This window comes from Natrix helvetica, assembly GCF_964273705.1.
Source record: "Natrix helvetica genome assembly, chromosome: 1".
NCBI lineage: Eukaryota > Metazoa > Chordata > Lepidosauria > Squamata > Natricidae > Natrix > Natrix helvetica.
In genome coordinates, this window is record NC_138548.1 from 328,122,708 (window position 1) to 328,137,972 (window position 15,265).

A 15,265-nucleotide genomic window follows, 5' to 3' on the forward strand; every position below is an offset into this window, starting at 1 on the left:
AGTCTTTCCTAGCATTAGGCTCTTCTCCAGTGAGTCCTTCCTTCTCATTAGGTGGGCAAAATATTTGAGTTTCATCTTCAGGATCTGGCCTTCTAAAGAGCAGTCAGGTTAATCTCCTCTAGGACTGACCGGTTTGATCGCCTTGCAGTCCAAGGAACTCGCAGGAGTCTCCATTGTATGTAGGTTTTAATTCTTCATATAGTTCCCACTCTTTCCAAATGCTGTGTCTTATAGTTTATATATGTTTCTGTCAGTCAAGGGTTAATTTTCTTTCTGCAGACATTAGCTGCAAACTCTCTGAAGCCCTCCACCTTGATATTATTCCTAACAGATTAGGGATATTAGATAATTTCCTTCTGTTTATTGTGCTAGTGCACTATGTTATCTTTCTATCACTCAGATAATTACTAAGGAAATCTACATTAACTTTTTTTGGCTAGCTTAAGGAATTGCTAAACATTGGCTTGATGCACTATTTTACACAACCAAAGTTTCCTCCTGTCATTGCTCAATAAATAAAAAGATCCTTATCAAAGCAGCAAAAGCTTTTTCATGGGTGCTTAAAGAACAAAAGTAAATAAAATACAAGACGAGTAAAACCTAAGGGCTTGCTTAAATGAAACAAAATGAAGGACTCTGAAGCCTCAAGTACTGCACATATTAAGTGCATTCAAATAAGATGTTGTTTGCTAAATTATGAATGTGTATAATTAAAATCTAGTGGCTGTTTCTATGAAAGATTTACAGTGTTATTTCATCGTTTGTCATGGCTAATTAACAATATTAGATGAAGTTTTTCTTCTTCAAAGGTCTGGGATTTTTTCTCATTTATTTATGTCAGAAGTGATAAACAGAGTAGTTAAAACCTTCTCTGGGGGCAGCAGTGAGAAAGCAACATGGTCTTTTACACCTCTAAGGGTTCAAGGTTCAGATCCTGGCAAGTATAACATCATAGCCCTTTTCCCTGAGATAGTTTTTCCCCAAACTGCTGAAGTTTTTTTTTAAAGTGGAAATGATAGATTACATGACAGCAACAGCCCCTATGGAAAATACAATAAATTAACCAATTGGTGCCTTAATAGCTGAGACAGTACTTTAATAAGTAAATAGAGCATAGCATGGGTTATTTATCATTACAATTAAGTGTAGATGTATGAGATTCATGTTATTTTCTGTGTTTGGACTAAGCAGCTCAAGTTTATAAGAACTTCACGATCTGCCAATCATAGTGACAACCAACATTTTTGAACCACACCCTTGCACACTATTAGTAATGCTACTTCAGGGTGAACGCTGACTCTCTGTCTGTAGACCCCATCCATTTGAAATTGTTTTAAAAAGGTATGCCATATGGTCATGCTTTTTAAATGATTTAAAAGTTTATAATTTATAATGTTTAATAAATGCATGAATTTTGCTAAATCCATATTGCCGTGACAAGAATTCTCCAGTCTGCCCCATTTAAGGCTTAAGTTTTGGAAACATTGTCTTCTGATAATACGTGAAAGAGTTTTGTATATATTTTTGTACTACTCTTTTCATATTTTTAATACTTCGCCCATGTGTATGTCACCATAAAGAATAAAAATTATGATAAATGGAAGGGCCTTTATCTTTTTTAAAAAAAAAAATCTTAAATTTTCTTTTTTTTTAAAATGCACAAATGTTGTTTAACCTTTATAAGTTAGTTCCCTGTTGGATCTGATGGGACCATTAATCACCTCCCCCCCCCCTTGATTTTTTTTTCCTAAACATGTGTAATTGTTTAAATTACTTTTGAAAGAATGGATGGCTGGTATGGTAAAAACACAGTCCAATTTGCAGTATTTATTTCTGTGAATGCTGTGAATTCCACATGAGTGCTGTTGGCATAATGCTTGCTTTGAAGTGTGTCTATCTGCCCAGAAGAAGAAAAGAAAAACAAAGTTAAGATGAGGTTGGCAGACAATATATGCACTAGTACGTTCCATTAAATAATTGTCTTTGGGCTAGATTTGCCTATCGTGGCAGCCATTTGGTGAAGGGCCTAATCTTCCTTCAATACCAACCATTGTACCCATTAATTCCTTGAAAAAATCCAAATGTGTCATGATCCTGCTTTACAGAGTCGTCCCCTTCCCCCCAAATAGTTGTAGACCTGAATATAATTATTTTAATAGGACTTCTCAGAAAAGGCAGCTTTTTAAGATTAGGATTTGGCCACCCTTCTGAAACCCATTAAGCTACAAAATCAGCCAATAATTTGAGGATTGCTTTAACAGGTCTGCATAGCCCGTGATCCATCATGCTCAACATAACTGACTAGCTTTGAATTATGGCTTGCCATGTGATGACAGCTAGGTCCCTCATTTTTACACTTACAAGCAGGCAGCGAAACAGCAAGGTTTATTGAGCACCTGGTATGCTGCCAAGCTCAACTCTTGAAAAACATTTAACTAATGAGACATAAGATATGCAGACATGCTTTAAAGCTAAAAGACATTTGTGATGTCTGTGCAACTGTACCTTTGTATGGTGGTTTGCTTTCCCCTAAAAGCAAAATGCACTGGGAATTGCTGCTACTTTCTTATAGATGCTGGGGCCCCATCAATAGTTGCCTGAGTTCATAGCAGCAATTCTCGTAAACTAGCTGTAACTATTTGCATGACTGTTTGTATTCCTGCTACTTGCTGGGGTGTAATCCTCAAGTGGAACTAAATCTCACTGAGCATCACATTAAGTAGACATGCATAAAATCACACTGTTCATAAGTCTTTTACCCCCTTACTGTAGTTCTGGCTAAGACGGTCAGCAGCTTTCAAAGTTCTTTAAATGAATCGTTTCCTTCCCTCCTAAACATAGAAGTGTGGAAGGGAGTAGTAAATATACGAAACTAAAAGAAGCATATCAATTCTTTCTCTTTGCCAGCCGCAGCAGCAACAGGTGACGTCGCAACAGTTGGCCTTCCAGCAGCAGCTTCTGCAAATGCAGCAATTGCAACAGCAACACCTCTTGTCTTTGCAACGTCAAGGTTTGCTATCAATTCAGCCAGGCCAGCCTGCTTTATCGTTGCAGCCTCTTGCTCAAGGTAAGGGTGGGTTTTGAGGGTTGCCGACAATAATGGGGATAAATAACTTCAGCAAGAAAAACTCCCCCCCCCCGCCTGGAAAATTAGTTTGCATTCCTTTTTTCTAGCTGTCACGCTTTAAACATAGAGACATTTGTGATGTCTGTGCAACACTTTGTAGGGTGGCTAACGAAATTCCTCTGAAAGCAAATGCAGTGGAAAATGCTGTTACTTTTTTACAGACCCTAGGCCCCAACCTTCCAAACTACAAGTAGTCCTCGACTTACAACCTCAATTGAGCACAAAATTTCTGTTCCTATGTGACACATTAGTCAAGTGAGTTTTGCCCACATTTCTTCCCACAGTTGTTAAATTGATCACTGCAATTGTTAAGTTGGTATCACGGTTGTTAAGTGAACCTGGCTTCCTCATGGACTTTACTGATCAGAAGGTCACAAATGGGGCACGGTGACTGTCATGAATGTGAGTTGGTTGCCAAGCATATGAATTTTGATCACGTGACCACGGGGATGCCTGCAAGGGTCATACTTGTGAAAAATGATCATAAGTCACCTTTTTTTCAGTGCTGTTGTAACTTCAAACGGTCACTAAATGAACTAAGTGGAGGACTACCTGTAGGACTACAAGAGGACGACCTCTTGTGAATATATCAGATCTTTGTTAGGCTGGTCTCTCCTTAGAACAGGCAACCCCTCATACAAGAGAATAATCCAACTCATGCTTTTTAGCTACCGTAGATCAGCTTTTCTTGTTACAAGAATGCAGACAAAAAGTTCTAAGTAACAAGCTAGAGAGAAAGAGTTCCGTATAGCTTGAAATCTCTGGAGTTTTAAGTCGAACAAAAATTATACAAAAATCTTCCAACTTGTTTCATTTTTTCCATGCCCTAAACGTAGTGTACTGTGGGCAGACTGTCCATGAGGCTCTGCCCCTCCATCCAGACCATGGTCCTCATAGTCCTTCTGCGACTAGTCTGAGAAGATTTTGCTAGCAATCATTGTAACATTCACCTACACAGGCAGTACTTACAAAAGTTCATTTAGTGACAATTCAAAGTTACAACGGCACTGAAAAAAAGTAACTTATGACCATTTTTCATACTTGCCACTGTTGTACTATTCCCCACGGTCATGTGATCAAAATTCAGATGCTTGGTAAACTGGTTCATATTTATGACAAATGTCCCGGGATCATGTGCTTTTGCAACCTTCTCATAAGCAAAGTCAATGGGGGGGGGGGGTGTTTCAGTTACGGTCATAAGTCGAGGACCATCTGTAAAACAGAATAAATTGTCAGGTAAACAAGAATAATTGTTTCCTTGCTTAGGGACCTCAGAAGAACATACAGGCATGGGGCTGGTTAGCAACCTGAAGGCTCTCCCTCTGTCTTCAATTCTGATTTTTAACTATCTTTGCCTCTTAATAACCATTTAATGTACAGTTGTTACATTTTTGTATATTACTTGTACACCGCCCTGTGTGCCTTTTGTGAGGAAGATGGGCGATGTCTAAATTGGGTAAACTATTCCGAGGGTTAAAAAAAAAAAGACTTTCACAAAATAGTGAGTAAAGTTACCCTTCATGTCATATTTTTTAACCCTGTTTTGCTCTCTTGCTTCCTATAAAAGCATTGCAGTTCTTAGATGCAAAAAAATCCCCTACAAATTTTGGCCAGGCTTGCTCGTGCATATTTAACAGCCACTCGATGTGCAGAAATTGGCAGTTGAACTTTTCACAGCATAACACAAACATGCTGCTTTCTAATGACTGCAGTTCAATTTGTTGCTAAAGCCCAGGTCCAAAAGTTGACAATGCTATAGAGCGATGAACTGAACGTATTGTGGTAGTCACATTTTGAAAATATGCAATGCCCCCAGCATCTGTGTTCTCTTTACCTTACAAAGTTTGAACAATAGATCCCCGTTGCCTTAATCCTGTGTTTGACAAGGGATAAGAAGTTTCACATTTTCTTTCTACCACTTAAAATAGTCATATCTATATTTACCATCGTTGAGACTTAACATGATATTGCATGAGTTGAACAAAGGGATTCTTTTTAATGCTGTGTCTCTGCTCTAAAGCTACCTTATCTTTCCCCCCACATCCTCAAATGCCTAGGAAATTTGAATAGTCCTCTCAGCATTTCCAGATGACTCTGTTGATTAATTTTACCTACTGGTTGACTACTTTGTAGAAAACATATTCTCCTGACCCACATCGGTTTCCTGCAGTCAGGTGTATCAAACTCAGTCGTCAGTTTATGGGGAACAACATAGGAGATGCTAATGTGCGGGTGTAAGTCCTTTTGCATCCTCCCCAATAGTTTAAATCAGGGATGTCAAACTCAATTTCATTGACGGCTGTATCAGGGTTTGACCTTGGGGGCTGAGTAGGCGTGGCATGGGTAGGTGTGGCCAAGTTGAAAATGCCAGCTTGACATCCTGAGCCCTTTGCCAGCCTCCTGCAGCCTTCCGAGCTCCATTTTTGCTGGTAGAAGGCTGCAGGAGGCCAGTGCAGCCAAAAACGGAGCCTCGAAGGGCCGCACACAGCCCACCCAAGCTCTGTCTTTGTTGGCAGGGGCACCGCCAGCCAATCCTTCGCTGTTTCCTCAGGCCGGACCTAAACACTTCACGGGTCGGATCCAGCGGGCCTTGAGTTTGATTCCCCTGGTTTAAATTATAGGGAAGGAAATTCTTATTTCAATCTAAGCTTGAATTTACCCATTAAAATTCACACATTCCAAAGCGATTAATCCGTTATAGACTTAACCATTAGGATTGTAATCTGAAGCAAGATGAACTTGTGAGCAATCCTTATGCTCATTTGTTTCATCAATCATTTTCCCTCCCGTCCCGAAATATTTCATTGCTTATCATGGGTATGCATCCATTACATTTATTGCTTTCTTCCTACCCCAAAGCAAAGAAGGAAGCTGAATAATTGTTTTTTGTTTCATTTAGTGGTAACCAAACATCCAGGGAGTCAAAGTTGAATGGAGTCAAATGCTTCTTATTAATGGTAGAAGATGGTCAAGTGAAAACTTTATATGATATCAAATTTAATATTGCCATTGTAGAGTCGAAGGAAGGAAGGAAGGAAGGAAGGAAGGAAGGAAGGAAGGAAGGAAGGAAGGAGGGAGGGAGGGAGGGAGGGAGGGCGGGCAGGAAGGAAGGAAGGAAGGCAAAATTAAAGGAAATAGTATAAAGGTTGATTTGGTTCATGTAAAACATTATAGCATAAGCTTATTACACCTTCAGATGTAATTGAGAAATCTCACAAGCTATTTTTACATATTAACTTACTGGACTCTGGACTCATGTCTTTCTAATTTTTTTTTTTTTTTACAAATAGTCCTTCTATTATTAAGTTTCCTTGGCAAGCTTCATAGCATAATATATCACTTAAGCTGTCCAAAAGAGGGCAATTGGGCAGTGACAAGATACACTAACATGTAATGTGAAAGAAATGAATGTGGTGATGCATGAAGTGTAATTTGTGCAGCAACACATCGGAGACGCTAGTAGGTAATTCAGCAGTTGTGGCATTGATTGATGAATAGTCTTCACTGTCTAGTGTAACTATTAGTTCTCGCAACTTAGGAGGGGGCAGATATTTAAAAAGGGATTTACAACTGATAAGGCAAACATTAACAAAAAGAATTTTAATTGGTTAGTGTATGGTATTATTTTTTTTCTCTTTCATCTTCTCTTATGATCCTACAGCTTTATTGGATTTGGGAAGAAGAGAGGGAAGATAATTTGAGAATTTAGACATGACAGAATACAACACAATTTCTTTATCGGAGAAATCTGATGGCTCTAAACTGATGACATTATGAGGTTTAAATCAACTTTCTGCTTGCTTGAACATGGTCACCTGGGTATGGATGTACAAGGACACAAAAAGGTTGAGCAACTTTAGTTGTCTTAGAGCTGGCAAATACCTGGGTTTGCAAAATCAAGTTCCACAGAGGGTCATCTGTCAACTGTCCCCACAACATGCATTTTTTAAGGCTGTACCTACTTTTTCTTTTATAATGAAGAAAATACTTCTCCTAGGAAAAAGGGACACAGCAAAGAGAAATGTGAAAGCTCCAGTCTGGAATAATTGAATGCTCACATTATAGATACCCTTTTTATTACTGACAACAAAAGTTTATAAAGTGTACACGCACACACACACTTTTTGGAAATAAACATAGCTTATATGCATTCTATGAAAATAATTTGTCTTATTAGGACAAATAATAGTGATAATTATTAAAAATAACCACAGTTATTACTATATTGGGCTATGGTTTTAAAATTACTCACTGTAACATTTTTTTTTAAAAAGCTTGTCCTTTCTCTAGTATAAAATAGCATATGCCTCATTATAATTTTCTTGCTTTTCCACTAAAGAAGCCAATAATCTAAACATTAGCTCTGTACCCAGAAGCCATAATAAAGCAAACTTAATTTCAAAAGCATTCCAGACAACTAGATTTCATCTTCAGAAGAAGAAGAGTAAAAAATTAAAAAAAATCAAATGTGTGAAAGTTTTGTATTCCTATTGGGCATTCAAAAAGTGAAAACTTATGTTTTGATTTTTAGGATTCTGTTTTGTTTTGGATTGATTTTTTTTTTTTTTTTGCTTGCACAATTGAATTGCAGAAAATTACAGCTTTGGTTCAAAAATACATATCAGATAGATGGCCCAAAGAAATCATTAGGCTGATCATTATGAATATAATTTAGAAAATGGAATGCACTTAAGATTCTGTCTAGCTATTCTGTGCTGAGCAGTTCAAATGTTTTTAGTGTTATCACAGGTTAGTCTTAGGGAATCTGTGGCCCTCGTGTTGTTCAGTACTATCTCAGTAATTCATTATTGGGCATGTTCATGAGCCTTCTGGGAATTGAACAGCAGCATCTGGGAAGAATCAATTTTACCATTCTTAGTTTAAAATCTGTTGTTAACAGATTTTTTTTGGTCTAATTTTTGTTCAAACACACCTTTAAATTTTCTAAATAGCCTACATAGTAGATGTCCAATACGTACAATGGATGGATTCTTCCATGCAAGCAGTCTGTGCTTAGATTAACAGTAACAGAGTTGGAAGGGACCTTGGAAGTCATCTAGTTCAACCCCCTGATCACGCAGGAGACCTATACTAGGGATTCCAACCGCCAAACTGCTGATCTTTCTGATCGACAAGCTCAGTGTTGTAGGTGCATCCAGAACTGAATTATGGATGTCGGCCTGGTCATGGATAGTACAGGAGTTCTGAGGCGGGAGGCCGCAAGGAGAAGTCAAAACAAATGGTGGAATTGTGCAGCGGGGAAGAAGAAGAAGAAAGATGCTGGGACAATTTGGGAATGGTTTGATGAACGGAGTAGCTTGGATTATGCCAGACATGAATTCAAGCACAGCAGATGTAGTAAATGCAAATAAATAAAGAAAAGTGTTAGGGAGGCTGATCACAGGCCATGACAAGTAGGGAGAGAGGGAGAGAAAGGGTTATCAGCCTTGTCCTACAAAACATGGTCAAAACACTTGTTAGCTTTTGGCTTAGCCAGACCACGACTTACCCTAAACTGGTTCAACTGGACTGAATCATAATGGGTTTGTTTTGTGCATGGAACAAAACAGATGTTCTATTTGTGCACTTATTTATCTATGCTAAAAGAAAGTACATGATTAGAGATTATCCTTTTTTTATTTTTGAGGGTCCGTTCCCCCTCTAACATGATAGAACTGTAAATAATGAGATCTTGAGTTTATGGAAATTAGGGAGGTTGAGTTCCAGAATAAATGGCCATCCTGCTCCTCACATACAGATTGTCTGCACAGTGTATTGGGTCATCCTTCTCTCCACTAATTTTGACAAATCTTGAAGCATTAGCACAATCATAGAACTCCAGTGGCTTTTTAGCTTCAAAGTGACAGACTTAATTGGTATGGAAGGAAGCAATCTGTGCTGGCTTTTTTGTTCTCAGTGGCTCTTTCATGACCTTGCTGGAGAGGTCTCTTAATAGCATCACTGGTGCTTGCCTCCTGAAGACCACTTGTAGCTTGTTCTGGCATATAGTTCTGTACAAGTTAGGATAGTCCTTCTTTTGTAGCCTCCAACAATGAGCAGAGTTTTACAATTTCCCTGCTCAAAGGAACACTTCCAGCCTTGATTGCCAGTGTATAGGTCAAAGGCTTCAGAGAAGGCCTTTTGCTCACTGGAGCAAAATGCAAGAAGTGGCAACACTAAAATCCAGCAATGTGACAAAGCAGCTCTTCTGTCAAGATTGAGAAGAACTGTATGGAAGAGAAAAGTCAGCATATGAACCATGTGGTCTGAGTAAGCAACTCCTTCCACCACCACTGAATTGCTCCAACGAAAAAGGCATTCAATTGCTCCCAGGAAACCATATGGAGCTTTGCAGCTGGATTAATTCAGTGAGATCTACTCTACATTGGTAAAAAGGAGGACAAATATGTTGTGCAGAGAATCCAACACTTAAAAAAAACTTTTTGCAAGCACAAAAGCGCCTCTACTATTTTGTGAATGTACAAAATAGCAACAAGAAACAATGTAAATGAACACCTTTACATATTGATTCTATTTAGAATACACAAAATTGTGGATAGCAAAACTGATAAGAAGCCACAAGTGCTTGTAATATATAATTATTGAGATATTTAATTTTACTCTATGAAATCATAATTGGATTCTTTTGCCTAAAGCCCTCTAATCTATAATCTTCTGTCCGTGAATTGTTCCAGATGTTGCTATATAAGTTTATACACAAATCTGGGTTTTACTTGTGTTGTATGCACAGATGCTCTCATAAATGTCATTCAATTGCTCTTCTATGGAAAGTTTGTTGTAAGAGATTGTAATATATTATTTCTCCTTTTTTGTCCTTTATGATGTTTTCTAAATGAATAAAAATCAAGCATTTATAATATTACCCATCTTTAAAAAAATCTATGCACATGACGATTTCACAGTAATGAATAATAATGGCAAATATAATTTTCTCATATTGGTAGAATCTCAATATGTAAGATTGACTCACGCAATCTAGTATCTACTATCCCATCAACAGACAGGTCCATTCACTATTGTTTCAACTGAGTAAACAGTGGTGAAAGGGTCGGTCATATTCACAGTAATTGTTAGTGTGGAGACAGTCCTGTCAAGCTAAAAATATACTCTACTCTGTCACTTTGCAAGAGGTTTGAAAATAATAGCTCCTTTGCTGTTAAACAGGACGTAAGATTACACAGTGACCTTTTTCTTTGTTCAAATTTCTTCAGAGCTTTAATTTTGGGGGACAGGTTATAAGTGAATAATAGTGAATCGCTCACGTGATGCCAACTTCTTCAAAGAATATTTGGCATTTATTTTATTTTTTTTATAAAAGAAGAAATAAACAGCTTTAAATGTATCCACAAGACTCAGACGACTGAATGTTGAAGTATCTTGTCGAATATATACTAATTGGGAACATTTTTGCATTTATTTTTTTTAGTCAGCCCCATAGCAAAGACCAAATGTTTTTGTTAATGGCATTCTGAGTAAGGCGGGGAAGATTATTGGTCTGCCGTGCAATAATTTACTCCTCTTTGATATGCAAACGATCCACGGTGAATATAAAAAAAAATCCTATCAGACTCATTTCACAGTTCTTAACCACTCAGATTCTCTGGAGTCTATCGCCTCATTAGACCACTGCTCTCCAAAGCTAGCATAATTAAAATCTTTAACAGTTTAGCAAAGTAAAGATGTTTGGCTGATCACGTTAAGATGATTATCTAGCCATTGTATTCTAAATGACAAAAATAAATTAAATTTAGACCTTGGCATTTTTTATTATGTGTTTCAAATGAATCTAATGCACACTGCCTTTATTTAATGCCTTAGGTCTGGTAAGAGACATGTCTGTATTTCAGATACAGATGTATATTTTGAAAATGCCCCCCCCTCCCCGACACTGATTTTTTAAAAAATACAGTCCCTTGAAACAAAGAAACAGGATTTCTTGGCCCTAGTCTTTAGTCTGCAAAAGAAAGAGAATTACTTTGAAAAAAACATAGATTCTTCATGACTTTAATAGAAATTTCTTACACTACTTTTTCATGCCAGTCTGCAGCAATAAGGACAAGATAACTTGAAATGTTGTTTGAAAACATGTAGTGTTAACATAGAATTAATATGTGTACTCCATATTGCGTAACTAAATTTTATCCTACAAGGGTATTTTAAAATTCTCAGTTTAGTTAAGAATCTTAGTATCTCCTGAATTGTGCTAGCTACCTTTACTTAGGAAACATATTTCTCATGAAAGTGTATTTTCTGTTTTATTTTATTTTTAGTGGCTAATTATTACTGATCAAGAAACTAGTAATAACAATAGTATTAGTTGAATAGGAACTTGCAAGATTTTTTACATAAGACACATCTATCAAGTGAGCAGTGCTAAAAACCAAAATTAATGAGAAAGATAGGTGTGTTAATGATATAATCACAGTATAATCAATTTTACTGTTAAAATTTTTAAAAGCATTTCATGGAGACAATATGAATTCATAATTTATGTCTTAAAAGTAATTAATAAAACTATATTTAATAACACAGCTATTTGTCATCATTTACAATTCATGCACAAATAATTCACCTTTCAGCAAATGAAACACCATTTTTTCAGAGTCTCTTTTTCATCATCCAACTAAAAATTATAAAAATTATGAAATAAATCCTTCAGTACAGTCTCTATTTTCTATCGTGAACAAGAAGAAATCTCTATGATTCTGAAAAAACTTGTATTTCATCCCCATTTTTTCAGCATGCTGTTATTTAGAAATTAACTTCAAGTTCAAATGCTTATCTTTAATACTGAAATGCTTAACATTTAAATTGTGAAATCATATTACTGAATTACTATCCACATAGCACTGATGATAAATAATGGAGCTTATGAGCCTATACATTGACATGTGTCATGCTAGAGCTGACCAATGATTCATCTATTCCAATAATACTCTTCTCTTACATTAGATTTTCGGAATCCCATTTATGTTCGGAATGTATATCATAATTCTCTTCAACTATTATTGGAATTCTACCCCATCTTGATTTATTTTCAAAATAGGTGTTAGTCTCATGCCACAATGTCAAAATGACACACATGTCATAATATCATTGAGCAAATGACATGCTTGTATAATTTGTGTGTCATTCATACCATGACCACTAACACAAGTACAGCAGCCATATTATTTGCATGGAAATATCATGTGAATATGTTATCATTTGCCACCCTTGGACACTCATGTTTTCCAACTTGTGCAAAATTTAATTTTATTATTTTTTATTTATAAAATGTATCGGTTGCCCATCTTACCACAGGGTACCTCTTGGCAAGCACACAAAATGTTTTTGTGTACAACCAAAGAACCTATGTAATTATTCTCCCTATGTCTGTTGTGATCACAAATAGAAAAGCTTAGCATTTTACTGTTCTGATGGGACAACCTGTCAAAAGATTTACCTCTGTGTCTTTATGCTACAAGGGCTCAATACAGGTTTCTATGAATATAAATATAAAAATAGGGTTCCTGATACTGGCATCAGTCATCCTAGAGTAGCTTGTGGACTTCATGGCTCACTATCAGGAATGCATGTTGAAAATGCTTTTTGTTGGTGGTTTCCACAATGTTCTTGCATAACTCTGTTGGCCAGACTTTTGGGTGGGTGTGGCCTGTGCATGAACACATCCGGCCCGTGGGCTGCCAGTTTGACACCCCTGCACTAAATGGATCTCTTTAATGATGGGAAATCATAACATAGCCCGCCTCCCCAATATAGTGGACTGGGTAGATGTAAATGGAAAGAGATGGTCTTTCAAATCACCCAAGCCATATAGGGCTTTAAAGGTGATGACCAGCTCTATGAATTGGATCCAGAAGCAAATTGACAACCAATGTAGTTCCCACAGTAGGGTTAAAATGTGTGTGAATCTAGATTTGCACAAAACTCTATGGGCCACTATTTAGAATCAACTGAAATTTCTGTATACTTTTCAAGGGCATCCCCATGTCGAGCTCTTTACAGTAGTCAATTACATTTGAAGTTGCATTAACTAGTGATTAAATTTAGTAGTAATTAGTTAAAATTAACCAGTGAATTTTGTTTTAGGCATGATTCCAAACGAACTCCAGCAACTCTGGAAAGAAGTGACAGGATCTCACACAGCAGAGGAAGCGACCAGCAACAACCATAGCAGCCTGGACCTCTCAACCACATGTATCTCTTCTTCAGCCTCTTCAAAGCCCTCCTTAATAATAAACCCACATGCCTCAACCAATGGACAGTTGTCAGTCCACACTCCTAAAAGGGAGAGGTAAGCATGAATGAGTTTCTCCTTATCAGTGCCTAAAGCAGTATCCTTCTGTTTGTAGGTAGAAAGTAACTGTTTTCATGAATGCATTATTTTTATTTTACGGCCATTCTAATTTTATGCACACAAATACATAAAACTCATGCATACACTCCATTAGGGCTGACATGCACTTCAGGTTTGAATGTGCTTTGGAGCACCCAATTATGTGCTCATCACACTCATCTGCAACTCCAAAGTAATTGTATCTTTTTTTACATTCTCATGGAGGGCAGCTGCATAATCCTGGGATGCTAAGGGTTAATGTTTCTAGTATTACATTGAGGTAACTCTTGACATTCTGAAACTCATGGGAATAACGGTCAATTAACAATAGGTTTTTTTTTGTAAACAGTCATTTACCTCTTGTGTGTGTGAGGTTTGGTTCATATAATGTTTGTTTATCTTCATCCACACAAGCTGCTATGGTTTATGAACATGTCGGCACATTTATCAGTAACTTGATGGACAGTGTGAGATGATGATAAATATATACATATAAACTGCAAATACAATCACTGCAAATAGTGATCATCCAGAATCCTAGATCATTTTGGGCAATTGTCTCCACTTGTCTGCTAGGTATATCAATGGCTTTTGGTTGACCTTTTTATCAGGGGAAGCAGAATTTGAAATGCAACCCTCAATTCAATCAAAATACTGATTATCCTATAGGTCCGAACCCCAAAAACCTGGTTTACAAACCCTTGCTTATATGGGAATAAAAGGCTATATCACCTGATTTTCAATTATGGGTTTATTAAGCCACTCCTACTGAGAAGGAACAAGTAGGAACAGTCAAGCAGTAAGAACCTGTTCATGCATATTAAAAACTAGGATAGGAACAACTAAAATTCTAGTTTACTGCAAACATGATCTTCCAATTAGTTTTGCAACAGGATGTTTAAGTGAAAGATAATTAAATATACCAGACTTTCGATAATGTGGTTGAACTGTTTTACTGAACTTTCTGCTTCCTCAAGGAAAAGGAATAATTTGAAACTGTAGCTGGCTTCCTATAATTTGGCTGTAATAATTGTATTTTCATCCATGTTTGTCAGTTTATGAGCTTCTGTCACAAACTAATCCAAACAGTTTAGGCATTTAAAGTATGTTTAAATATTTAAAGGGCTTATTTTTGGAGGAGGGCTTATTTTAGTGCATGTGCTCAAAAGCCCAATTGGGCCTATTATCCGGGGAGGGCTTATTTTCAGGGAAACAGGATAATGCCATGCCATGCCATGCCATCTCCTATGGCACAGGTTGCTGAAGGGAGAGTCAAGTGGCAAAAATTGGTTCCTGCCCAATTTTACTGGTGGAAACTCCTGCTGGATTCAGGAACTTCCATGCAACAGTAGAGCAGTATGGAATGTAAGCCATTAATAGAGTTGTTTATTTTGGGAATCTCTTATGTGAATTTACTTTCTAATTTTGCTATCATTAAGCTGTGATGGTGCAGTGGTTAGAATGGAGTACTGCAGGTTACTTCTGTTGATTGCCAGCAGTTCGAATCTCACCAGGCTCAAGGTTGACTCAGCCTTCCATCCTTCTGAGGTTGGTAAAATGAGGACCCAAATTGTTGAGGGCAATATGCCGACTCTATAAACCGCTTTGAGAGGGCTATAAAGCCCTGTGAGGCAGTATATAAATCCAAGTGTGGATTTTTATGCCTGATGTGAAAATTTTGCAACAGTAATTCAGAACTGTTAGACTGCAATAGTAATTACTATCAGGACTCTAGTATTGCATCCTGTAGCATTGTATCAGACCTATTAGACTGCAAC

The 15,265-nt window shown here is 37.2% G+C and overlaps 1 protein-coding gene across 23 annotated transcripts in view; it reads left to right on the forward strand.

The window, feature by feature from the left end:
* The window catches only part of FOXP1 (forkhead box P1), a 657,906-nt gene that overhangs the window by 558,745 nt on the left and 83,896 nt on the right, over positions 1–15,265 (forward strand). For all 23 annotated transcript variants that reach the window (XM_081937955.1, XM_081937944.1, XM_081937964.1 and 20 more), the window contains 2 exons: positions 2,908–3,067; positions 13,241–13,445. In XM_081937955.1, the coding sequence (XP_081794081.1) occupies positions 2,908–3,067; positions 13,241–13,445 (365 nt within the window). The remainder of the gene's footprint in view (positions 1–2,907; positions 3,068–13,240; positions 13,446–15,265) is intronic.